General features: G+C 36.7%; 1 protein-coding gene across 1 annotated transcript in view; it reads right to left on the bottom strand.

The window, feature by feature from the left end:
- LOC150106359 (fucose mutarotase-like) overlaps positions 1-26,804 on the bottom strand; it is a 177,135-nt gene extending 150,331 nt beyond the window's left edge. The window contains exon 1 of the mRNA XM_090392402.1: positions 26,622-26,804. Coding sequence (XP_090248528.1) covers positions 26,622-26,721 — 100 coding nt within the window. The 5' untranslated portion in view covers positions 26,722-26,804. The remainder of the gene's footprint in view (positions 1-26,621) is intronic.
- Between the last annotated feature and the right edge of the window lie 456 nt (positions 26,805-27,260).

Below are 27,260 nucleotides of genomic sequence, written 5' to 3' on the forward strand. Positions count from 1 at the left end.
CACCCATAATGATCACTCGTTTGGTACCCGCAAGTCTAAACTGGCGATGCATTTCTTTGCTACCTGCAAATGAGCCGCCAGGTCTGTAGCAACACTCCTCTACATATTTCATTTTGTTAGCCTCCACTTCACACCAGACAGACTCAACTCAATGCTACATGGGACATTGTTGCCATCATTGTTTTCTTGCGTTTCTACCATAGCTTAAGTCATCTGATATCATTAGTACTTCTCCTCCTCTCCAATCTCTTCTGTCATTCCTAAAAATAGCATACCAGTTACACTCGATTCCAGTTACCATATCACATCATATTCAATAAAGCAACGAACTCAACCCTTTTGTTTCTGATGCTCTTGGCATTTGTGTATAGACATGACAAATTACCACCTAGCCTATTCTTATAATTAGATATGCAATCTTTTGGCCTTGTTGTAGAACTTTCTCTTTTCCTCCTGCAGACATACTTGAAAGGTCCAAACCCAAAGCATATGTTTCCACCCCTTAACTATATACATAACCATGTTCGAAGCCATTCATATCTTTATCTCGTTAGCATACCAGAGCTGAACTTTCACGCACATTTTCCCCATTCCTCCCTTGATGAGGAATACAACCAAAAAGACAACTGCAATGCTGAAACGAACTTTCACATGTAAAGATAAGGATGCCATTTATACCTCTTTACAAGGCCTTGATAAGACCTCACTTGGACTATTGTGCGCAGGTCTGGTTTCGTGGTTTCTGTTGTGATTCTGATACAGTGGCGTGCAAAGCAGACTGTTGAAAATGATATCAGGATTGTGGAATACTGATTATGAAGACAGATTGAGAATTTGTAGACTGCAGACACTAGCAAACACAGGAGAAAGAGGAGTGCTATGATAGAAACTTACAAACTTTTGAAACGGTCATACAGGATTTCAGTTGATGGAATTTTTCATTTTATGGAGGATGGGGGAAAAGACAAGATGGCATTCTTGGAAACTGAGAATGAATGCCGCTAAGAAGGGTTGGGGGCTAGATTCTTCTCATTGGGTGTTGATTGGAATGGATTGCCATTGGATATTGTGTGTGCAGACAATGTGAATGAATTCAAGAATAAGTATGGTAGCTGGTGCGTGTAGTATGTGTCCACCCTCTTTGAGTCCTTGACTCCATGGAGGTCTCTTTTAATAATAATGCTATGCTTTCCAGCAGAACTTGAGGATAATAATCAAAAAGAGATATTAAATGAATATAGAAAATATTACTCGAATTAAAGCACAATCTACCGTGAGTGTCCAGATGTTTCCACAAAACGAATTAAATCTTAAAAAAAAAAAAAAAAAGGTTCAATCGCATTAACTGCAGCACGCAACAGAATGGCATTAAATTATGAAGGGGAAAAAGTTTGAGGTGTGACAAATGCCATTTTAGCAAAGCGACATGCTAAAAATGAAGAGCACGCATCTTGAGGAGATGCCCACGAAACTGCAGAAAACAGGAAGTATAAGATAAAAGGCAAAATATTAAACACACGTATACAAGCACAATCTACCGTGAGTGTCCAGATGTTTCCACAAAACGAATTAAATCTTAAAAAAAAAAAAAAAGGTTCAATCGCATTAACTGCAGCACGCAACAGAATGGCATTAAATTATGAAGGGGAAAAAGTTTGAGGTGTGACAAATGCCATTTTAGCAAAGCGACATGCTAAAAATGAAGAGCACGCATCTTGAGGAGATGCCCACGAAACTGCAGAAAACAGGAAGTATAAGATAAAAGGCAAAATATTAAACACACGTATACAGAACAACTATTAAAAAAAACCTCTAAAACAAAGTCTGAAACAAATCAAGACAAGATAAATGTTGAAAGTCCAATGGAGGATGAAACAGGAGGTGACCTGGAGAGAGAGAGCAGAAACAAAAGGCAAGGGGAAGAAAGAGAAACTGGAACAAAAGAAAATCATGGAAGATCTAGAACAGAAAAAGATAGTGCCGAGCCGATAGCAGCTGGACCAAAAAAAAAAGCATACATTAAAAGGAGCAAAACACAACTATACCGGAAAGTCAGCCATTACTCGGAATTAATGAGGGCGGGGGAGGGGGGGGTTAAAAGCGAGGACGTGTGCTTGGAAAACAGCGAGCTTGTTAGAATTCATTAATACTGAAGCAAAAGAGAACACTGCATAAAAAATCTACGGAATTATAAAAGTAACATCCAGGTGATAGTACGTTACATGAGCTATAGTGGAATAATCTTATCTTTTTTCATCTCCTTTTCTTAAAGAATTCACACCACAAAACAAGAAAACCGACCTGAAGAACAGACATAATTAACAAATATAATATACATGGCGAAGTAACTGGTCTCGCAAAAACCGAATCAAAGCTGTGATACGGCACACAACACCACAAACACTTAACAACAAAGATGTTTTATTAACGCTTATATTTCGCTGATTTTCAACTCAGCATCATCAGAGCACAACACACATGTAAACGCGACAGTGAGTGAGCGAAACAATATAATCGCAAAAGACAAAAGATCTAAAGTCCTATTTTTGGCGCCCTCTAACAAAGAAAAAAAAAAAAAAAAAACAGCAGTTATCCAGGAGTTTTTCTTAGGATAACCGTCTCCCAAATTTTTGGCAAATTAATGCAACCATATTTGTTAAGGTTGGGAGAATTCTTCAAAGCCATTGCTGACTCAAAAAATAATCTTTCAGATCTATAACGACTCCTAAATAGCACATTCGTTTTCCTCCATCTAATATTGTGTGAAGGAGTGTCTAAAGCGTGGTCTGCCAGTCCCGACTTGCCATAGTAATAGTAGCGAATGTATCTTTCATTCCAGGCGGATGTTCACTGATCTTCCTGTTTGCCCATAATAGGCCAAGTCACAGTCACATGGAACTTCATACACTCCTGGGTGTGCTAAAGGGTGAAGTTTATCCTTAGGCGAGCGGATCAGAGTTGCCAGCTTGACATGAGGTTTGAAAGTGGTGTGAAGGCCATGTTTCAACAATACTTTGGCTATCTTTTCTGATGTACCTCTGATATAGGGAATAGAAATGGTCGTGTTGTATTCTTGTGTATTAGGGGAGGGCAGAGTAATGGGCCTATGTAGCATTTTATCTATTTTGTAGGGATTGTAGCCGTTGGCTAAGAACGTATGGCACAGGTATTGGAGTTCAGAGGTCAGAGCTGTATCGTTAGAACAAATGGCTCTGGCTCTGTGTGTAAGTGTTTTTAAAATGCCACACTGTTGGACTGGATGATGATGTGATTGTTTATGTAGGTATCTTCCTGTGTGTAGGCTTTCTGTAAATAGAAAAAGATAGTGCACCATCTGAAAGGTGGGTGACTAATGTGTCAAGAAATGGTAAACAGTTATTTGATTCTTTTTCTAATGTGAAGTGAATTTTAGGGCGTTGGCTGTTTAGGTAGTTGACAAAAGCATCCAAAGTGTCTTGTCCATGGGGCCAGATGGCAAACACATCATCTACATAGCGTAACCACACTTGTGGCTTGTAGCTACAAGCCACAAAGTACTTACCACAGCATGTAGCTGTGGTAAGTACTTTGTTTTCAAAGTGTTCCATGTAAAAATTTGCTAACGGGGGAGAGAGGGGGTAACCAATAGCAGTACTATTAATCTGTTTGTAGAATTCACCCCCACATGTAAAGTAACCTGCATTCATGGTAAATTGAAATAATTCAAAAATATCTGGGGAAAATTTAGACTTGATTAAATCAAGAGTGTCTATAAGTGGTACATTGGTAAATAAGGATGACATCGAAACTCACCATTACATCTGAATCTTTTAGGATTAGATTTTTAATCTGTTAGACTGTGATACGGCAGTTAATACTATCTGCATAATGTCATAGCAGTGTATATCTTGAGGAATGAAAAACCTGAGTTATCCAGAGTTACCCTGCCATCTTTGTATGAGACGGTATGTCAACCTTCCGTTTAAAAAGCCTTTATAAAGAATATTTGCATCCTAGAGAGAGAGAGAGAGAGAGAGAGAGAGAATGTGAACCCGGACCTTTCTCAACAAAGGGTATTACCGGCTGAGAATTGGGGTATAGCGTGTTCAGGAGTGACAGGGAGAATAAAAAGAGGGGGGTGGAGTGTTATTGATGATAGCTGATGAGTTGCAGCCAAGGAGTATAGAAGTTGAACTGCAGGATAGAGAAAAGAGCACATTTGAGAATATTTGGTGTGAGATAGTCTAGCAGAACAAAATATACAATTGGGTGCTGCTATAGACCAGGTGATGGAATAGATGGTGGAAATAGTATGCATAGGCAAATAGAAGAAATAAGTGGAAGGAGGTTAATTATTATGGGTGATTTCAATTATGGTAACATTGACTGGAAAGAGGAGAGGGCACATGGGAGGAAGGAATTGGATTTTATGCGGTTATTAAAGGACAACTATCTGCGACAGCATGTAGTGGAAAATACTAGGGGGCAGAGAGTGCTTGACCTAGTAAATGCATCTGAGAATATGGCTGTAACAAACATGACCATGTTGCCACCAATTGGTGAGAGTGATCATAAGGTCATGACTTGGGAGGTGGCTAAAGGAGTGGAATTTACAATTAAGACAGGACATGTGGAATTACCGGGCTGCTAAGTATGACAAGCTTAGGGGTGTGCTTGGCTCAGTGCCATGGCATGTAAAACTGCAAGGACTGGATGTTGATAGTGCATGGGAGGTGGTTAAGAAGTGTTTGCAGGAGGCAATGGTTGACTGTATACCAAAAGTCCGAATAATAAATCAAGTAGGGATTAAATGGATGATAACACTATTAAGCTTGAGATGCAAAAAAAGAAACAATTGTGGAGGGAATTTAAGGAGAAAGGTGACCAGCAGGTGCAGGAACAGTATAAAGCTTAGGCCAGGATGGTAACAAGGGTGGTAAGAAAAGTAAAAGCGGATTACGAAAGAAAATTGGCCATGCAGGCTAAAGAGAATCCCAAACAGTTTTTTCAATATGTTGCGAGTAAAAGGAAAAAATGTTCATGGCAGAATGATTTTAAAAAATGCTGAGGGTAGGGAGGTAACTGAATCAGTCGATATAGTGGAATTACTGAGCGAGCACTTTGCAAGAGTAGTATATCATCCAGGTGGTGACATTGCAGGAATGGAAGAAACAACAGCTTATACTGGAATTGTGATGAATGAAGTAGAGGTAAATAGTCTATTACAGAACCTCAATGTCAATACATCTGTGAGATTGGATGGTATACCAGCTCGTGTCGTACGTGAAGTGGCTAAAGAATTGTCAGTGCCCTTGACCATTTTGTTTAATTTGAGCCTCGGGTGTGGGTCAGTTCCCAAGGGGGGTGGAAAGAGGGGGAAATAGTTCCGCTGCATAAAGGTGGTTCCAAGGCTGCTGTGGAAATTTACTGGCCAATCAGCATAACAGGAATCATTATCAAGGTCTTGGAGAAAATAGTCAAGAGGAAAATACAAGATTGGATAGATGAAAATGGGATACTGTATCGGGGACAGCATGGTTTTGTGAAGGGTAGGTCATGCCTCAGTAACTTGCTCACGGTATTATAACACAGTGATGGCTGAACTGAATAAGGGTAATGCATTTACAGTGATTCTACTGGACCTTGCTAAGGCCTTTGACAGGATACCACATGGAATTCTAATCAGTAAATTGCAGCATATGGGGATGGATATAGGGTTGGTGAGATGGATAGGAGAGTGGTTGATGGAGAGATATCAGAGAGTGGTTTATTCAGGAGTAGAGTCCACAAGACGGCCTGTGACTAGTGGTGTGCCACAAGGATCTGTTCTTGGACCACTGCTGTTTAATTTGTTCATTAATGATATTGGAAAGGATCTCAGAGGAACAGTTCATTTGTTTGCGGGTGATGCAAAGTTGGGTAGGGCAATAGTGAATGCAGATGATGTCAAAATTTTGCAGGATGATTTGGATAGATTGGAGGTCTGGGCTAAGGAGAATGGATGTCAATGTAATGTGGCAAAATGTAAGGTTATACATTTTGGGGTGAAAAGATTAGCAGCAGTTTACTACATTGGTGGAACTGTACTCCAGGAAATTGATGAGCCACGAGATTTAGGAGTGTTGTGGATAAGGAGTTGAAGTTTAGGGGCACATTGCAAAAGTGGAAAAATCAGCTCATCAAATCACTTGGTTGCTGAAGAATACGTTGACAAGCAGATTATTGTTCCTCTGTATCAAGCCTTGATAAGACCTCATCTCGACTACTGTGCCCAGATTTGGTCACCTAGGTTTCTTCTTGATGGGGAGAAGGTTGAAATGATCCAGAGGCGAGTGACCAAGATGATATCAGGTCTGTGGAATGAACCTTATGAGAACAGGTTGAGAATTTGTGGGTTGCAAAAATTGGTTGATAGGCGGAGGAGGGGAGATATGATTGAGACATTCAAATTACTGAAGGGTTTCTATAAAATTAATTCAGAAGATATTTTTGAGAACAGGGCTGGTTGTGGGAGGATTAGGGGACATCCATAGAAACTGGGCAAAAATGTGGTTAGTAAAGGTGTTAGAGCTGGGTTCTTTACTTTTAGAGTGGTGAATGAGTGGAATGGGTTGCCAGAGTCTGTGGTGGATGCTGTGACAGTGAATGAGTTTAAGGCAAGGTATGACAGATATTGTATGAATGTGGAATAGTAGTGATGAACATGATTTGGGGCCTCCCTCGATGAGTCTAAGGACTCCCTGGAGTTGCCGTAATAATAATAATAAGCCTCATGAAACTCAACAATGGATGCCTTAAATGACTTGAAAAAGTTTCATGTTTGGTCTCTAGAACAAGGTTTCTAAAAACCGAATATCTAATCTTTAACTCACCTACACTAATAATGTAAGATGGGTATAATCTTTCGTGGGTAAAATACACATAAAAACAATTCTCGAATTTCGGACAAACTACTCTACTACAAGAGAAGCATTATTCAAATTCAGTAAAAATAAAACAACATTAAAAAAGGTTTTCAGTATTAAGTGTCCTGGGTCAACCGAGAGATCGTGCTGGAACAATTATGCTATATAAGAATTATAGCCATTTATCACATTTTAGTAATTTTTAAAAACTTTCAACGTGATAGAGAAGACGGTTAATTGCAATAATGAATGAGAATAAATAATACTAATCAATATTTATGCATCTAACAGAGGCAGAGAGGGAAAGGGAAACAAAAAAAAGTTTATTTCATTCCCCCCCCCCAATAATCTTGACATCTTTCTCTGTGGAGCAAATAAAATAAAGTTGATGAAGAGGCTAAAAGCACAACTAGGTGTAAGTCATACTGAAGTTCCATCACCAATAAAAGAGCCATAAGGGAATTGGAGGACGTTTGTTAGGATCTGGCCTTACAGATAACTCCAGAATCATGCAGTTACTTGGTGGGGAAGGTATGAACTCAAATAGACTGCATATATAATTCAGAAAGGTCAGAGGAATACAGAAATTCAATAATGCAAGAAGCATCACCCAAGAAATTAAAGTGACCATAAAGCAGTACTTATGAAAGTTAACTTAGAAATACACACACACACACACAGCCTACTACTACTACCACCAAGCTTTTGTAATGAAAGGGACAACATAACAGAAGAAATAATGAAACATGAAGGAATGATGAAGAAAATATGAAAAGAAGCATATGAAAAAAAAAAAAGTTCAAAAAATCTGAAATCAAAGATTCATTTTGAGTCTCCGGATTTTAGAACTTGAAAAAAAAAAAATCTGTTTCGGTATCCGGAACCATGCAGCCCTGAAATAAAGGAAGTCAAAAACAGAAATATGAAAATGAAACTCAGAAATATTATAATATAAATTAAGAGATAACTATACAGAGACAGGACAGCTACTTTTATGCAGGAAAAAAATTGGAGCAATTAAAACAAAGGCAAAAAATAAAATTAACACAGAACAAAATAATTAACTGAACCCCCCCCCAAGGAATTTTTCAAATACTATCAAGAGAAGCTACTAAAAAAAAAACAGGCAATACTACTTAGGAATTGAGCAGCTCATTATTCTGTAATTACAGGAAATTCATTACATATTAACTAATTATGTAGCATTCCACATATAACAAGGATTGCTAGTTGTCACATTTAAACAAATGCAGGTTTTTTTTTTTTTTTTTTTTTTTTGAGCACAATTTTAAATAATACTTGCATCGTCATGAGTCACTGCCCTACTTGGAGGCATGAAAAAAAAAAGTTCCATGGTTGATTTAAGAGAGAGGTTCCCGATTATGTAAAAAGTAAATAAAAATACAAACAAAAAAAATCTTTAGTTCACTGACAGTATTAATGTACTATTGATTTACCGCTTTTCATGTGTGGTAGGCACATTAATACACAGAGCATATCCAATCTATTTCTAAATTACCTTAAAATGAATAACCAAATCAAGTTCAATCTAAATAAAGAGAAATACATTATATTCTGAGGAGAGCAAACAGAAAGCTAAACTTTAGATTCACTTTAAAATCTGACAATGAAAAGAAACTCGCTCTGCAAACTAAAGACAAGCCAAAACAATTGCATTGTATACTATAAATAAAAGAATGAATGAATGAATGTGAAAGAATAAGTGTACTAAATGCTGATGGCAAATGCAGAAGATTGTTCTGTGTGTTCATTTTGCTATGAGCTATCAACCTGGTGTAACATGGAACACAATGCTAGCTAGACTGAATGAAGACATTCAGGTGTATAAGGAGGAGGTACAAGATCTACTGCATAAACTGAATAAGGATTTGGCTATAGAGTCTGATGAGATATCAGAAGGGAGGCTAAAAGTGTGTTTAACTGAACTAGCCATGCTTTTGGCTTATCTGTATAATGACAGTGTAGTACAGGGAAGATTTTACAGAGGTGGAAATAATTTAGATATTCCCACTGCAGAGGGAGGTGCAAAGACTGATGCATCTAACTCAGACCTATTGGTATTTCTGGGAGAGGTGGTAACAATTTTGGAAAAGTTTATAAGAGCTCGAATACTGCAATGAGTAGACAGAAATTCTATTATTTGCAAGGAACAAGATTTACTAAGGAAAGTCATGTTTGAGTAATGCTCATAAAGGGAAAATAACACGCTATGACACTTTTGGACTCTGCTAAGGTCTTTGACAGAATACAGCATGGAAGATTTGCATAAGTTGAGGATATCCGATTAGGATATAAACTATCAGCATAGATAATAAAGTGGTATACAGGGAATCTGCAAGATTTAAGATGTATCCCATGGATCAATTCTTGGTCTATTGTTATTCATTCTTTTCATTAATGACAATGGGTAGGATTTGAGAGGAGTCTGCTGGTGATGCAAACATAGGCAAGGTAATCAGGAATGCGACTGACATGAAGCACTTGCAGAATGATTAGAAGAGAGGATTGGAATTGGGGGTATATGAATAACTATCAGTTCAATGTTAGTAAATGTAAAATTATGTGCTTTGGTGTGATGCCCAATGAAATATTCTGTTGGCAGGATTATACTAAATAACACTGATCAGGACAGGGATCTTGGAGTTTAGTAGACAGGAAGTTGTACTTCAGGGGCCATATAGCAAAGATTGCAAATACAACTCAGAGGATAGCTGTAATGCTAAATGAACACTGAGATGTAAGGGATAAGGTCATCATTTTGTCTCTTTACAAAGCTTTGATAACCTCACTTATAACTACTGTGAGCAGATCTGGTTCCCAGAGATGATGTAGATACAGTGGAAAGGTGCAAAGGAGAATGTTAATGGGCATCTATGAAACATAGATTATGAGGACAGACTGTGAATTTATGGATAGATTGCATATATAACAAACAGGAGAAAGAGGGCTAATATGATAGATGCACAAACTTCTGAAAGAAGACATTCATGAAAGTTAAGAATGTAGTCTAGAAATGAGTGAGAGCTAGATTTTTCTCTCATAGAGCAGTGCATGACTGGAATGATCTGCCTTTGGAGGTGGTAAGTACAGACAGTGCAAATAAATTCAAGAAAATGTATGATAGCTACCATGGGTGATATATGGCCTCTCTTGATGAGTTTGTCACCTGGATGTCTCTAGTAATAATAATGTGGCCTCAGCTGTAGCCTCAGTGATGCTAATTTCCTTCTTCACATCTGCAAAAACACATTGATTTCTAATAGAAATTCAAACTTCTGATCAGCAGTTATTCATGTTCTTATATGATCCAAGGACAGTGGTAGAATGGTGGTGATGATCAGTTGGCAGAGCAATGCAAATGAAAATATCATAAAAAAAGACAATGCAAAAACAGAGCATCTATGAGGAAAATCAAAACCTTCCTAAGAATCAATGAATCTCAGGATAGTTTGGATGCACACCAAATGTGAAAACAGTATTCTATGGGTGGAAGATTTGAGATTTATAAAGTGGCAGGAAAGGGCAGATGTGTCAACCTAAGAAAGGAAAAACTGATCTCAACTGAAGATCAGTATATTTGAATGCAAGAAGGAATGATGCAAGATCTTTCTTCTGAGAAATAAAACAGGCTTATGTTTTGATACTACTGAAATTCACAAGATTACCTTCACCCTATACAACAGTGATGAGAACTTCAGTTTTTAAGGCATTAATTACTGAAGATCTAAAAGCTTGATTCATTTGAACACTGCAATGCTTTTTTCTTGAAAAAGATGAAGGCATAGAGTGTACTGTCACATGCAAAAACCCTGGACAGGATTTGAGGTTAGTAAAAGAAGGTCATGATATACATGGAAGAGTGTGGGTGAAAGCACAAGTAGCTTGGGAGTATCACAGCACCAACAGAAAAATCTCGTGAGAGGAAACTATCCATCATGGCATACAATGATCAGAGAGGAAGCTGGCAATTAATAGTCATACAGGACAGGAAGGAGACAATAAGATAGCAGCATGGTACAAAGGTCTCAATGCTAGATGAACAAATACCTAAGAAATAGGAGGCCTCCTTATTGAGAATTCATACTGCTGTCTGCTAATAAATTGGTGGGTCTCCAGATAGCAAAGATGGCCAATAATAACCTTCACTTTTTACGTTTGAGGTAAGGGGCAATGGGACAGAATTTTGATGGATGACTTACCTCCTTTATTTAGAGAAAGGCTGGAAAAAGGTTTGCTTCTATACTACTGACAGATACTAAGTAAGAATAACAGAGGCAGTATAGTATGGAAGTCAATTCTAGAACAAACGTTTTAGCACAATTTGAGGAATATCATTTAAACAAGGGAACTTGATAAGCATCAAGACTATTATTGGGGATTTATCTAATGTCCTGACAAATGATCAGAAGCAGCAAGCTATACCCTATACCACAAAGTTGTTTGTGGTATAGTGTATAGAGATTTGCCTTGGCCATGCTATGCATGTGAAGGAAAAAACTAATGTAAAGAGGACTTTCATATCTTTCAGTCATATTACCATTCATCAGCATGTGAGAGGTGAAAACAAGGAAAGCTCAACTCCTGTTTGAGGAGGAGAGGGTTTTTAAAAAAAAAACCATCAAGTCTTTTGATGAATTTTTATTTTATTTTTACAGGATGCAGTGCACACTATGCGAGAGGCTAGGGGTTTGACTTGAGTCATTGAACTTTATTTTACACTGCTTTGAGGAAACAGTGCTGGCACAGGGGTTAGGTGGAATGGAGAGTGAAGGCCCTTGCTCCAGCAAGAGTTATTTCAGTTGTTTTGTCAAAACAGATTTGGAGGAATATCCCATACTGAAACAGCAATCAGACAATGGAAAAGAAGCATAGACAGTGGTCATTCCAATAACAAATGTTGTAGTGACATAAGATACAAGCCAAGATTGGCTAGAAGAATGTCAATCTGTAGAAAATGAAACGGATGAAATTTTGGTCAAAATTACCAACAGGATAACTAATACCCTGCATATTTGGAGACAGAGAGAGATAGCTGATTAAGAAATGGTCCAGAATGTTGGAAGAATTATGAGTATTATCTGATATTCTGGCAGGCAGATAAAAAATTTGTGTTAGGGGAGCTGGTTTGAACTATGCATATTAAAATTTTCAAGGAAGATGATTTTACTGTTTGGGTAGATCATATAAAATCAACCTTCAGATATAAATAATCAAAGAAATCAGAGTGGTTATTAGAATTAAGAGAGTGGTGAAGGCAGCAAATAAAGGCAAAGTGAAGCAAGGAAATCTTGAGCCAAATCAGATTGTATAGAGAGGATTCAAGGTTTAGTGACTTTTATGGATGGAATGTCAGACCTGATAAAAGCACATGTTCCAGCCTTCTTATGGATGATAACAAGCATGATGTAGCTGTTCTTGTGTAGAGGCTTAAGTGCTGTGAGGACATTATGTTGGAGGTTTAATGGATTTTTTACAACACTCAAAAAGAATTAAAATAGAATTTAATACTTCCTATATTTTGTCCTAGTCACTAGGACATCTACGGGGATTACAAAAGACAATTAATGTAACATGCACACAAAAACTTACAATACTAAGCCCAACCACCCACCCAACCACTCCACCTAGATGCAATAAAGTCCTATCTAGGTGGAGCGCCCTCTAAGGGCAGTAGTAGGTGGCCTGGAATGTAAGGTGGGACCTCTGGTGATAACTGTTTCCCAAATCTTCGGAAGCTTAATGCAACCGTGTTTGTTAAGATTTGGTTGGTTTCTGAGAGCTGCTGCTGCTTCTAAGAAAAGTCTCACTTTCTTGAATTTGCTGTGGTGGAGCATGGTGGTTTTCTTCCATGATACTCTGTGGGTGGTGTCCAAAACATGGTCAGCCAAGCCTGAATGGCCATAGTTGTGTTTAACGATGTACGACTTGTGTTCCTCCAGGCGGATGGATGCTGATCTGCCTGTCTGTCCAAAGTACGCAAGCTTACAGGAACAGGGTACTTTGTAAACTCCAGGCAGAGAGAGAGGAGGGAGCTGATCTTTCGTAGAACGGATAAGGGTAGCCAGTTTGCGGTAGGGCTTATATGCTGTGTGTAGGTTATACTTTTTTAGTATATTGGCTGTTTTTTCCGAAGTGCCACATGTAGGGTATGGTGATGGCATTTTTAAATTCTTGTTGACGAGAGGGACGGGGAATGGGGGAGGAATTGATTATTTTTTTGATGCTGTGTTCGCTGTAGCCATTGGAGAGGAAAGTTCTGTGTATGTGGTTAAGCTCAGTAGTGAGGGCGGTTCCACTGGAACAAAGATTGTGGGCTCTCTTGGTAAGGGTTTTAATGATGCCATATTGTTGTGAGGGGTGGTGGTGGGAGAGTTTGTGAATGTATCTGCCTGTGTGTGTGGGTTTTCTGTATACAGTGAAGGCAAGTGTATCATTAGGCAGGTGCGTGACTAAGGTGTCTAGGAAGGGTAAACAATTGTTCTTTTCCTTTTCCATAGTAAACTGGATTCTTGGATGTAGGCTATTGAGATGACCGAGGAAGGAGTCTAACATGTCTGGGCCATGAGGCCAAATAGAGAACACATCATCTACATATCTTAGCCAGATAGAAGGTTTGAGTGGGACTGAGTCTATGGCTCGTTTTTTGAAATCTTCCATATAGAAATTGGCAAGGGGGGGGGGAGAGGGGGAGCCCATGGCGGTTCTCTCTATCTGCTTGTAGATTTTGTTATTCCAAGCGAAATACCCAGAGTTGATGGCAAAGGAAAAGAGATCTAAGATGTCAGAGGGAAAAACGTTTTCTAAGAGAGATAAAGTGTCAGTTAAAGGAATATTGGTAAACAAGGAGGAGATATCAAAGCTTACTAATATGTCTGTATTATTCAAGGTTGGACATCCCGCTAGAACACGACCCAAAAACGCAAGTTAAGAAATTAAAAATCTTACTTAAAAAAGTAACCTCCTGGCCCCCCGACGTCACAAAAAAACTTAAACCTTTCCGCTCCCGTCCCCCCCAAATATACGGTTTACCAAAAATCCACAAACCTAATTCCCCACTCAGGCCTATAATAGATGCCACCAATGCACCTTGTTACAGACTGTCTAAACAGCTGGCCAACTCTGTTCCCCCTCACCGGAAATTCAGCTTCCTATATAAAAAACTCGACCCACTAAAGGCCTCACAGAAAATTTAACCTTGAATAATACAGACATATTAGTAAGCTTTGATATCTCCTCCTTGTTTACCAATATTCCCTTAACTGACACTTTATCTCTCTTAGAAAACGTTTTTCCCTCTGACATCTTAGATCTCTTTTCCTTCCCCATCAACTCTGGGTATTTCGCTTGGAATAACAGAATCTACAAGCAGATAGAGGGAACCGACATGGGCTCCCCCCTCGCCAATTTCTATATGGAAGATTTCGAAAAACGAGCCATAGACTCAGCCCCACTCAAACCTTCTATCTGGCTAAGATATGTAGATGATGTGTTCTCTATTTGGCCTCATGGCCCAGACACGTTAGACTCCTTCCTCGGTCATCTCAATAGCCTACATCCAAGAATCCAGTTTACTATGGAAAAAGAAAAGAACAATTGTTTACCCTTCCTAGACACCTTAGTCACGCGCCTGCCTAATGATACACTTGCCTTCACTGTATACAGAAAACCCACACACACACAGGCAGATACATTCACAAACTCTCCCACCACCACCCCTCACAACAATATGGCATCATTAAAACCCTTACCAAGAGAGCCCACAATCTTTGTTCCAGTGGAACCGCCCTCACTACTGAGCTTAACCACATACACAGAACTTTCCTCTCCAATGGCTACAGCGAACACAGCATCAAAAAAATAATCAATTCCTCCCCCATTCCCCATCCCTCTCGTCAACAAGAATTTAAAAATGCCATCACCATACCCTACATGTGGCACTTCGGAAAAAACAGCCAATATACTAAAAAAGTATAACCTACACACAGCATATAAGCCCTACCGCAAACTGGCTACCCTTATCTGTTCTACAAAAGATCAGCTCCCTCCTCTCTCTCTGCCTGGAGTTTACAAAGTACCCTGTTCCTGTAAGCTTGCGTACTTTGGACAGACAGGCAGATCAGCATCCATCTGCCTGGAGGAACACAAGTCGTACATCGTTAAACACAACTATGGCCATTCAGGCTTGGCTGACCATGTTTTGGACACCACCCACAGAGTATCATGGAAGAAAACCACCATGCTCCACCACAGCAAATTCAAGAAAGTGAGACTTTTCTTAGAAGCAGCAGCAGCTCTCAGAAACCAACCAAATCTTAACAAATACGGTTGCATTAAGCTTCCGAAGATTTGGGAAACAGTCATCACCAGAGGTCCCACCTTACATTCCAGGCCACCTACTACTGCCCTTAGAGGGCGCTCCACCTAGATAGGACTTTATTGTCACCCACGTGGTTGGGCTTAGTATTGTAAGTTTTTGTGTGCATGTTACATTAATTGTCTTTGTAATCCCCGTAGATGTCCTAGTGACTAGGACGAAATATAGGAAGTATTAAATTCTATTTTAATTCTTTTTGAGTGTTGTAAAAAATCCATTAAATCTCCAACATAATGATGTAGCTGAGATTCAGTAAAGAATAAAAGATCTGGTTTTGATGCCTGTAAATGATAGTGCATGTCAGTAATATTTGTACTGAGGCTCAAGATGTTAAAGTAGATGTGGAAATTTTTATTCAGCAATTTTATTTTTTAGGCTCTCCTGGATGTAGAATAAGATATTGCTATATATGTGGATTATTTATTCAGTGTATGTTCTGCAACATGTGGCATGAAAATTGAAAAAATGGGAAAGGTGTTGAATGTGTGGATGGCACGCACACGCACACACAGCAGACTCTGCACTTATTATACATGAAAAGACAAAATAAAAATATATACTGTATTTGCCGGCATATAAGATGCACCCCCTTTTTTGTACACATTTTTTAGTAAAAAAACTTTATCACTGAATATTATAATGAATTTATAGTATTTCAAATATAAAGTAATAAGTAGGTCTACTTTCAACAAATACCTAATCTAACTAGGAAAGAGTATCCACCTTTTAATCTTCTTTGTCAAAACCCAGAAATTCATCTCCAGAGCTAAATGAAGAGACACTTGAAACCTCTTCTAAATAAGAATCCGAGTCCTCGTACAACAAATTGTCCTCTGTACCATCCAGTGCATTACTAATGCCACACTTCTTAAATGATTTAACCACTGTCTCAGTTTTCACAGCATACCATGAAGCTTTGACCCACTCACAAACTTCCGAAATGAGAGTCCTCTTTCTTCTTCCTGATGGCGTAACCTCAAAATCTGAAGACTGCATCCAGCAGTCTTCTGGATACAGTGTTCCACTTCTCCTTCATAAATCCCTTAAATGGTTTATTAATATAGACATCTAAAGGTTGAAGCTGACTAGTTAGACCTCCTGGAATTACAGCTAACTGAGTTCTCAATTCCTTCAGTTTATTTTTAACATCTTCTGTTCTGTGAGAACGAAACTGATCCCATACTAGCAGGGCAGGCTTCTTCAACAGTCTGCCAGAGCGCCTAGACCAAATGTTATCTATCCATAACTGGAATACATAACTAACGTAACTGGAATGCTCTCACGCACCGCAAGGAAGCAAGAAAGAAATCACATAACTCGGAACAGAGAAAATTTCCAGAAATGAAAGTAATAAAAAATTGAGTATCGGCATATAAAACACACCCTGTTTTTCAGACCTATTTTCAAAGAAAAAAGTGCGTCTTATACGCCGGCAAATACAGTATATATATAGGAACACGTCAGAAAATTTGGTGGCACAAGAAACTTTTTCAGCAGCATGGATGAGCCTTAAAAAAACATTTTAACCTCCACAACATGAAACTTCTGGGCAAACAAGTTTCCTGGATGAATTAGGAAAGTTAATTATGGATGAAGAATATCTTCTGCATAACTTTAGCATAATTTTGCTGGATGAAACTAACTTGTTTTGAGGAGAAGGCCTTCCAGAACGTAACCAGCAAAATTATGCCAAGGTTATACAAATTCTGTTGTTTAGTGTAAATGGTAGTGGCCAAATTACAAATTTTGTTAGGTACATATCACTTAACCATGCTCATTAAAAGATGAAGAACAGGAAAACACTTTCCAGTTTACTGGAAAGTCAAAGAAGTCTGAGTAAAGCAGCTTTCCTTTTTACATAGTGGTTCCATAATTGTTTTCTGCATATAGTGGAACTTTACTTAGCTTCTAAATCTTTGCCTGTGTTCCAAAGTTCCTCTTCTAACTGATAATGCACTAGGACATCCAGAGAATCTAATGTGGGACTATCAGAATGTCAAAATTTTAATCTTGTTGCCAAAATACAACATCACTTTTACAACTGCTACACCAAGGTGTAATCACTGCATTTAAAACCTAAAGTTGGACAAATTATAATGCTAAAAGTCAAACATGAAGGAGTCAACTGAAGAGGCAATCTACCATTAATGCAAGTTGGTGGAAACGATGAATGATAGAAGAATCTCCGATATGAACGATGTGGTAACCAAGATCGTAACAAGTGTGAAAGGAAGGGAGGGTGAGGACTTTGAAAATATAGAGAATAGACATTCAGGAACTTATTGAGTTTGTCCTGACAAGTATGCAATATAAGAGTTGGATAATTTGTGACAAGGTCAAGAGAATTATTTATTTACGTTATCACTCAATGTTGGATGTTGATGTAATGTTGAAAACTTACAGAGCAAGGACAAGCAGCAAAGATTACGGGATTGTTGGACATAACTTGCACACAGAGAGTATCCTCTAATATACCCCCCCACACACACACAGAATGACCTCCAAGGGTAAGCAGTAAGAGGATTATGTGCTAGCTGGATGAAACATACTGCCATCAGGTTCAATTTGGTTCAGTTCAGTGCAATATCTAGCACCCAACCTGCAGACCCATTTTGTTCTTGCATCCTCAAATGGAGGTGATGCCAACACATTACAGGGTAGTATAATTACAGGTGTTGGACATATCCAACAAGGACATTGCCCACATTATATGTATATCACAAATATCTGGTTGACATTTCTCCCAATTAAGTATGACATAGAGTGACAATACTAGCCTTGCCAGAGATCTATCTGTGCATCTGTGAAAACCATACCACAGAAAGGTAGGGCTGACTTGGGAGAGGCTATATATTATTACACATCATGCATTCCTTAAGTTTCAATATGGACTGAGAATGAAGATGGAAATTTTGTCTCAAGCAGCATGCGATCAACATACTGTAAGTAACAATCCTCTTGCAATATGTTGTTTTTTTTCCTTCTTGGATTGCTTCATAAACTGAGGATTGCATACTGGATGGGAAGTGTGAATTAAATAAAAGTAACTCTTATAAGATTGTTGGACATAACTTTATGGGTAACTCTTATAAGATTGTTGGACATAACTTGCACACGGGGATCCCCTACATACATACACCCCCCCCCTCTCTCTCTTTCTAGGAATGACCTCCAAGAGTAAGCAGTAACAAGATTAGGTGCTAACTAGATGAGACATCCTGCTTGCTTTTGCTCCAAGGATAATTTAATCAGAGCAACTGTTTGATTATGGAGAATTGAAATAGTAGTCTACCCATGGAAAGAAGTCCCACAGGTAATCCCACTTGTTACTGTCATAATACTAAATGACAACAGGCAGAGAGTGGCTGAGGAAGGGCATTTCACATGAATGATGAAACATACACATAATTGTAATCAGAGTTACTGAAAAAAGAGGCAACCTAGATCTACAGTATATCCGGAAGGAGAAATGATTATAAGAAAATCTTAGGATATTCAGTGAGTGGAAAGAATTGTTTGATATTCTAGATCATAGGTTCCCAAAGTAGGCGGTACTACCCCCCAGTGGGCGCTGAAGCCTTCTGGGGGGGGGGGGCTATTGTGGGATCAGAAGCATTTGGGGGCATTCAGGCAATCTAGGGGTCGGTGGCTCTTTATAGAAGAAATTAATAATATATATTTAAAAATTAATTATTTTCGTGATTTTGCGATTAGATTATCATTTAAAATTTAAATATTGCATTTTAATTCATTTTATGCCCGTCTTACACGATAAATTTTTTTATCAATTTTCTATTTCAATTATTTAATCATTTGAAAATTTACCATGTCAGATAGAAATAGATGTCAATTTTCTATGTCAATGAGAAAATAGAGCATATATGTATATGTGTATAATGGGGGGGGGGGCATTACAAAATTTATGTCTTGCAAAGTGGGCAGTGGCCCGAAAAAGTTTAGGAACCTATGTTCTAGATTGAGTGACAATTTGCATTAGCTCACTGCTTGCAGCAAATACCTCAACATCTCTTCTGCCCTTGGTCAGTAGAATTACAGAAATGGGAAACTGAATGAGTTGTAGACATTAAAGTCACCAAGAAAGATGTCCCCACTGTCTTAGAGTGAAATGGCAATCATTGACTTTCAGAATTATGGGAGTAGTAGACAATGAATTATACAGAATGTGACAAAGAAACCCTAACCAGAGAAGGTAAAAAAATAGGAGAGTCAAGATTTGAAATTCTCTTACATGGAATATCAGTTTGTAGAAATGCCACTTGTGGCATGAATAGAGTTCTATTTTGACAATTAAGATGGACTGCAGTTGTCACAGATGTTATTTGAGGTTTGGTTAAAAACAGGAGAGCTAGTGTGGATGCTATGATAGTACTACATGATTAAGTTTACATTATTACTGGCCTCATACCAACAGTTTTCTTCCAAATAATTTATTAGACAGATCTCTAATATTGTCAGATCTTACTGTTTGACCACTAAGACATTATTGACTACATGAATGCACCTTTATTTTGGTCTTTTTTCCTGCCATCCTGACAGCAAATAAATGTTTTGCTAATCTTTCCTCTCTCATTCTTAAGTGACCACCATCTCAAGTTACTGTTGTTTACACTCACAAATGCTAACAATGTTAAGTTCCTTCTTAATATCTTCATTGTGATTCTCCTTACAGCAAACATTAAACATTACTGTAACATGCAGACGAAGACTATTCTAAAGAAAATTCACTGAACTTAATTCAGAATGACTGCCCCTCTCTACTTAAGATATGGGAAAGTCTCATTTTAACCATACATCAATATTTTTTTTAAAATAATTAATGAATTATCAATATTGCAATATTTCCTCAGTTATATCATTGCATGGTTTTATGTATAACATTTTATGTATAACTATCGGCTCTTACTTTTTTTCAAATCGATCCATTGTTCATATTCTACTTTGCAATTAACCATCACTATAACAATTCCTTACATTTCTGGCATCTCAGAACCCATTTCCAGAATTCTTAAAAAGCTCAATTTATTTTTCTTCCTATCAACAAGTTATCTGCATGGTTTCTATCTTCAAAAGATACATATTTCTCTAGCTCTCCCTGGAGTCTACCAAGTTCCTTTTGATTGTCATCGTTCATACTTTAGACAAACTGGATACTCTGTAGAAAAAAGAATACACGTCTTACATTAGCAACAGTAAATCTGAAAAATCTGGCTTGGCACAGAATAGATACAGACCACAACAACTTATGGTCTGAAACATGCTTACTTCATTGATGTTGGTATAAATCTGAATACTTGTTTAAAGAAAAACACTGCAGCTTTACTTATCTGAACCTAAATCGGAATGACTGCCCCTCTCTAAGATAAGAGAAAGTCTTATTTTAATCATACATTAATAATTTAAAAAATAATAATTAATGAATTATCAATATTTCCTCAGTTATACCATTGCATTATTTTATGCATAACATCGTGTGGCTCTTACTTTTTCGAATCAATCCATTGTTTGCATTCTACTTTGTAATTAACTATTGTCGCCACTATGGCTGTAATATTCAGGCTGAAATATATGGCCTTAAATAAATAGTATTACTTGGCTGTTGTGGTTTTTTGTGTGAAGAAATATCACTATAACAACCTACTGTTTAGTCTGTATGGTCTCTAACAAGAATTGACTATATCAGTCTGCCATTGATCCCATCTGTGTAAGTTTTCTTAATCTTATATATACGTAGTTTCTAGTCCTTCAACTGTTTTATTTCTAACAGAGCTCTCAGATCTATCAAAATTATTTGAATAGTCGTATACTTTTGTCTTTAGACTGTATACTTTAAGACTTGTCATTTTGTTAATTTTTTTCTTATTGCATATAAATTTATTCAAATGTCTCCTCACCATACTAGCCTGGCTTATTTATTAATTTTTGGTTCCCACAAATGAAATGTTACTTGCAAACCTAACATTTTCATTGTGAGTGGACTAAGAATATATTTTTTCATTTTTACCAATTTATATATATATATATATTGTATTTTTTTTATTATTGCATAGTCTGGAAACTCTGTTCTAGAGCCCAAACATGGAACTTATTTAAGCCACTTTGGGCCTCCGGTAAGTGGGGAGGTGAGTTCACATAGGACAATGAACAATTTACAGTGACAAAAACACACGTTGGAATAATTACTTTACTTATAATTAAGAAAATAATATTTGACGTTTTGACCTCTGTATTGAGGTCATCATTAGGAAAACATACATATACACAAGACACAAGCTACATGAAACACCATCTAAATCTAAATAAGAATGATGGATTAATAATTCCAAGGATCTGGAGGACCAGTCTTCAACCCATATACCATCCAGAGCAACCTCAAACAGAAGAAAATCTTAATAAGAGAGGACTGTAGAAATTGTTTAATGTAGTTCTGATATTAAACATTTTTTTCTTTTTTTTTATGAGTATATTATTATACTGATATGTATGAAAAGTTTATTTTATTTTGTGAATTTTAATTTTATATTTATTTTCTTTAGTAATATTTTTTTGATTTAAAGTTTCAATTAACAAAGCATTTAGATTCATCTTACTTTTGTTTAAGGTAGCTTGTGCCTCGTACATATGTTTTCCTGATGATGACCTCAATACAGAGGTCGAAAAGTCAAATATTATTCTCTTAATTATAAGTAAAGTAATTATTCCAATATGTGAATGCTGACCATCATGTAACCTTAAAAAAAAAAAAAAAGGTGAGGGGGGGGGGAATAAAATTCATCTTCCACCTAAAGACCATCATAAACATTCATTAACAAAATCATAAACAAAAATCCCACTTACAGTGGGATTGAAATCCACGGTGTTTTAGTTGGAGAGTGTATAAGCTAACCACCCATCCAACTAGGCTGACTATTTGAGTTCTTTTTTCATATTTAATTTGCTACCTTCACTAAAATTATGCCTGAATTGCAGAAATGTTTTAGTTGTTCTATAAGCTCTCCACTGAAAATGGGGCAGATGTTTGTAGCTGCCAGGGTGATGATTCAGGCAATGAAGTTTTTTTTTTTTTTTTTTTTTTTTTTTTTTTGACATGGCTTGAGGGAAATCTGAATATTACATCTTTTAGGAACACAGTAGTTTTTTTTTTTTAAGGTAAGGTGAAATAGCAGACAAGTATTATCTCTAGATGGTACATGCTTGGACTGGCATTAACAACGCCAAACAATTTTATCAAAAGATGTTTTATTAACTACTTATATTTCACTGAATTTCAAATCAGCATCATCATCAGAGCACAACACAGCTAGTATACGTGACACAATTGTACAATACAATACTATAATAATTTCGTAACTTCCATCCCTGGAAGTTACGAAAGGAAACTGTGAGCAAGAGGGTGAGGAGTGGTTTCTTTGCATGGAGGGTGGTTGAGCCGTGGAATGCATTGCCTGATAGAGTGGTGAGAGCGAGAACAGTCAATGAGTTTAAGGAGTGGTTGATAGACTTTGTGTTTCTTAGGGGGAACCTCCCCTCGATGAGTCTTGACAGACTTTATGTTCTTAGGAAGGACCTCCCACGATGAGTCTTTTGACTCCATGGAGGCCTGAATAATAATAATAATAATAATACAATTGTAATGGACAAAAGATCTAAAGTCCTATTTTGGCGCCCTCTAATGTTGTAAAAAAAAAAAAAAAAAAAAAAAAAACATTACAGATATGTGGGAGTTGGACTTACAATAATAGTCTCCCAAATACATTCACTTGCCAAAAATTTGGGAGACTGTTATTGTAAGAGCAACTCCCACATAGCTGTAAATAAATATTAAGTTGAAAATAATTAATAATGCCCATTCCTATTTATATTACACTAAAATCATCTGGTGCAAAGTACATTTAACTTCTCTATTTTATTTTTTAAAGCATGTTCAATGCAGACTGGTGACATTTAACTTATTGATTATATATATATATTTTTTGATTATATAGAGAAACCTGTGGAGAACTTATTAACTTATTATAATTTGGTAACATTTAAGAGCATTCATTGTTTGTCTATGACCCTCAAATAGTAACCTCTGAAAACAGAATCCTCTGATCATAAAGGTGAAGTCTGAATGAATGATACCATAAATTTTAATATTTATATGATGTACAAACAGCTTTGATCTCTCATAAATGCTGAACTTTCATAAACTTTGCCTTATATCACACAAGTCAAATATATCATTTTGAGAGGGAAAAAAAAAAAGAGAACTTCTCATGAATAAAAAATACACAGAGAAAATCATGCAAACCTATCTCCTAGATGAGTCTTTGACTCCATAGGGTCTTGAGGTAATAAAAATAATCTAACTACAACACAATTTGTCAACTTTTAATACTATCAGTACTAGATCCTATACTGTTTTGCACACAAATATAATATTACTCCAGCGCTGATCACAGGTCTTTGTCATTCTGTAAATGGCAGCTTTGTTCATTTACATATAACATAAACATGAAATTTGCAAGAGACCATTTCTAAACTTTAACTACATAATGAGAGAATATACTATATCACAGCCACAGATGAATATGGCAGGAATTAATTGGGGAGGGGGGAAGGATTGATTACTCCTAAATGCAAATACTCCACCAACTTTCACAGAATTACATGCCATCTGCTTTCACATCAGTGAATAGCGATATCTGAACAGAAATTTTTCAGAAGAAATAGTTCGAAAGCATATGGCAACATTCCTCTGAAAAGCAAGCATTTAACTAAGTTTTATTTGGTCTTGAAATTATAGAACAATTTGTTTTTTTTCTTTGTGGCGGGCAATATTATTTTTGTCTCTTTTCCACTATATTCTTGTCTTAAAATCACAATTTGTAAACCTGAGTACAGAATGAGAAAACCCATGTGAAACTACAATATTTTCTCATATAGTAGAGCATTATGACACATTGTGCATGTGCTCTATTAGGATTTGAGACAGACAACTTATTAATTACCACTGCATTTTAAATTGCAATGAAGGTGAAATAGCCCATGAAGAAAATAGATAACTGCTTCATGAAAAGTAATACTGATAAGCCTGCAATTACCACAATCAGGATCCAATAATTAAGTTCTAACTCAGTTACAGTTGAAAATTCTCTTGGCTATCAGGATCTCTGACATAGAAATTGGTTGATAGGCGGAAAAGGGGCAATATGATTGAGACATTCAAATTACTGAAGGGTTTCTAGAAAGATTAATTCAGAAGATATTTTTGAGAATAGGACTGGTGGTGGGAGGACTAGTGGCCCATACATGGAAGCTGGGCAAGAGTATGATTAGCAAGGGTGTTAGAGCTGGGTTTTTTTACTTGGAGAGTGGTGAATGAGTGGAATAAGCTGCCAGTCCGTTGTGGGTGCCATGACTGTAAATGAGTTCATGGCGAATGATAGATACTGTGTGAATGTCAAATAGTTGTTCTTGACATGATGTTAGGGCCTCCCTCGATGAGTCTATGAACTCCTTGGAGTAGGCCGTAATAATAATATCTCCCTTGGCACAGGATATGAATGCTTTTCACCAATTGTAGAAATGGGTATTCATGTATCTGTGCCAAGGTGGTTAGTTACTATTTGCCCATAGTCAATTTCAATACATAAATCCTTCTGAATATTAATAACAAAATGCAGGAACCACTTGTCTAATACTGCTTTTCTTTTCTGTTGTGACCATAATATACTGAAAACGCCACAGAAACAACAATCGTGTGCCAAAGAATGAAGCACTGTCCTTTTACTAATGACTATTCTCTTGCTTTTTATGTGCATGCATATGAAACTGTTTTAATAAATCAACAATTATCTCTCCACAAAATGGAGTACCTCCAAAAAGTTATATAACTAATTATTATTACTTATGTTAGTGCAGACAAAGCACTAACAACCTCTGGCAAATTACTCCACTCATTTATCACACTCCAAACAAAGCATCCTTCACTCTTCGGCAACTTCTGAACAATCCCTTGTTCTCTACCATACAGTCATGCATTGGAAAAAAAATTTTTAGCATCAACACTATAAAATCAATTTAGTAACTTATATGTAACTTAGTAACCCACAAATCTTCAGTCTATTCTCTACAAACCAACCATCTTGGTCACTTGCTTCTGAATCCTCTCTACTACATCCGCATCCTAAAGAAACCTTGGCAATAATATATTTAATCTGCAAGGGATTCTCAATGTTTATGCACTAGTGTTCTCTCGCCTATGACAAAAACAGAAGGGAAAATGTACGAAATCTTATCTGATAGCTTAGAAAACTGTAACGATAGTAATCTGATATATTTAGGCCCCACAATAAAAAGCTTTTTAGAAGGATCCTTACTTATGATTTTTTTTTTGTTGTTTAAAGATGGAGTTTAACGTTTTACAAAAATATTTTATGAAATTTCCCTGTTCTAAACTTATTGAGAAATATAGTATATCCATAATAAAAGCGTAATACCAAAACGGATAGTTTACTTTTTTGATACCACTGCTTTATTTTATTCTATGTGTAATTTAATGTATTATACTGCAAGTATAATTTTATTAATCTGATACAAATTGAGAATGCAATGCTTATACTGACCACTGATCAAAAATTATTTGAAAAAATATCGCTGTGTGTGTGGTTTAAGCAAAAAGGGAAAAAAATGACTACAGAACTCAATATTAAAAGTACAACTTCTATATAAGACAACTATTATTATATGACTTTCGTTATAGTAATCCAGTTGGTTCCACTGAATTCTACACATTTATCTTTCCACCTATTTAAAAGAATAAATAAAGGCTGCGCAGCGTGCCAATAAAGGAATCCACGTTTTAAGAAGCAACAAAAAAAGTTTTAAGCTTTACCAGCGCCCAAAGCAGTTCTCAAATACAACACGGGGCAAAGGATTGCTATTTTCCCGATTTATGGTTTATGATTCTAGCACAGATAACAAAATTAAATAATGAAAATTTACCTATTTCATCCCCATGCCCCATTGAACACAGAACATGAAGTAAATCAGGGGATAAAATTCTTGGTACATTTTTTAAACCCATTCAGAAAATATAACACGTCCACAAGAAACACAAACACCTGTTTATAAGCACTAAAATCTACCACAGGAAGCACATCAAATCGTACAGTTTGTGAACATTCTCGCGACATCAGTATCGCACAACAGTATTCGATTTACTATATATCGTGCAAGTGCAGTGAATACTCTAAATAAATAATTTAATTTAAAATAGCAATAAAAGGACTTATGTTTTTATGTTAATGTAATAAAATTAATAGCTGAGTGGGCTTTACCTTGACAAGGCGCTATCGCTATTAGGATCAGAACTGTTTTAAGAAGTTTTGAGGTAAAGCCAACATCAGATGGCCGAAGTTTCCAAAAATATTGATTCATCAAAATTTCATTGAAGCAACCTGTAAATCCATTGGAATATTTTCGTCCATTTGAACAATGTTTCAATCCTTTTGGAAAGAATATTCCTCGTAAGTATTATTCTATTAATATTTGGCATTTGTAGTTTCGGCTCACTGCTTTATAATTGCATATTTTTGCACTTGCACATGTATTTCTGTAATACACTATACTATTTTTATATCTTTATCACATACTATACTATATTTTTATAATTATATCTTAATAAAAATACGTTACGACTTTTCTTTGCTCATTTTGCTCACGACCATCAACAACTAGAAATTAGGCTACACAGGAGAGTAACAGAATGAGCAAAGAAAAACGCTTTCAAACTCAACATTATACTGAACTTCTGTTTATATTTCAAACTAATTACTTGTTTAGAGCAATCTTATTATTATTATTTTGACTCCATGGAGCCACCTTATATAATAAGGTGCCTCCATGGAGTCATCGCGAAACTTATGGACTATTAATTACGCTGTATTTTTATTTTGCACAGCATACATATCTAACAT

Source organism: Typopeltis vanoorti, chromosome 5 (assembly GCF_054136105.1).
Source record: "Typopeltis vanoorti isolate ZY-2024b chromosome 5, IOZ_Tvanoo_1.0, whole genome shotgun sequence".
Taxonomy (NCBI): Eukaryota; Metazoa; Arthropoda; class Arachnida; order Uropygi; family Thelyphonidae; genus Typopeltis; species Typopeltis vanoorti.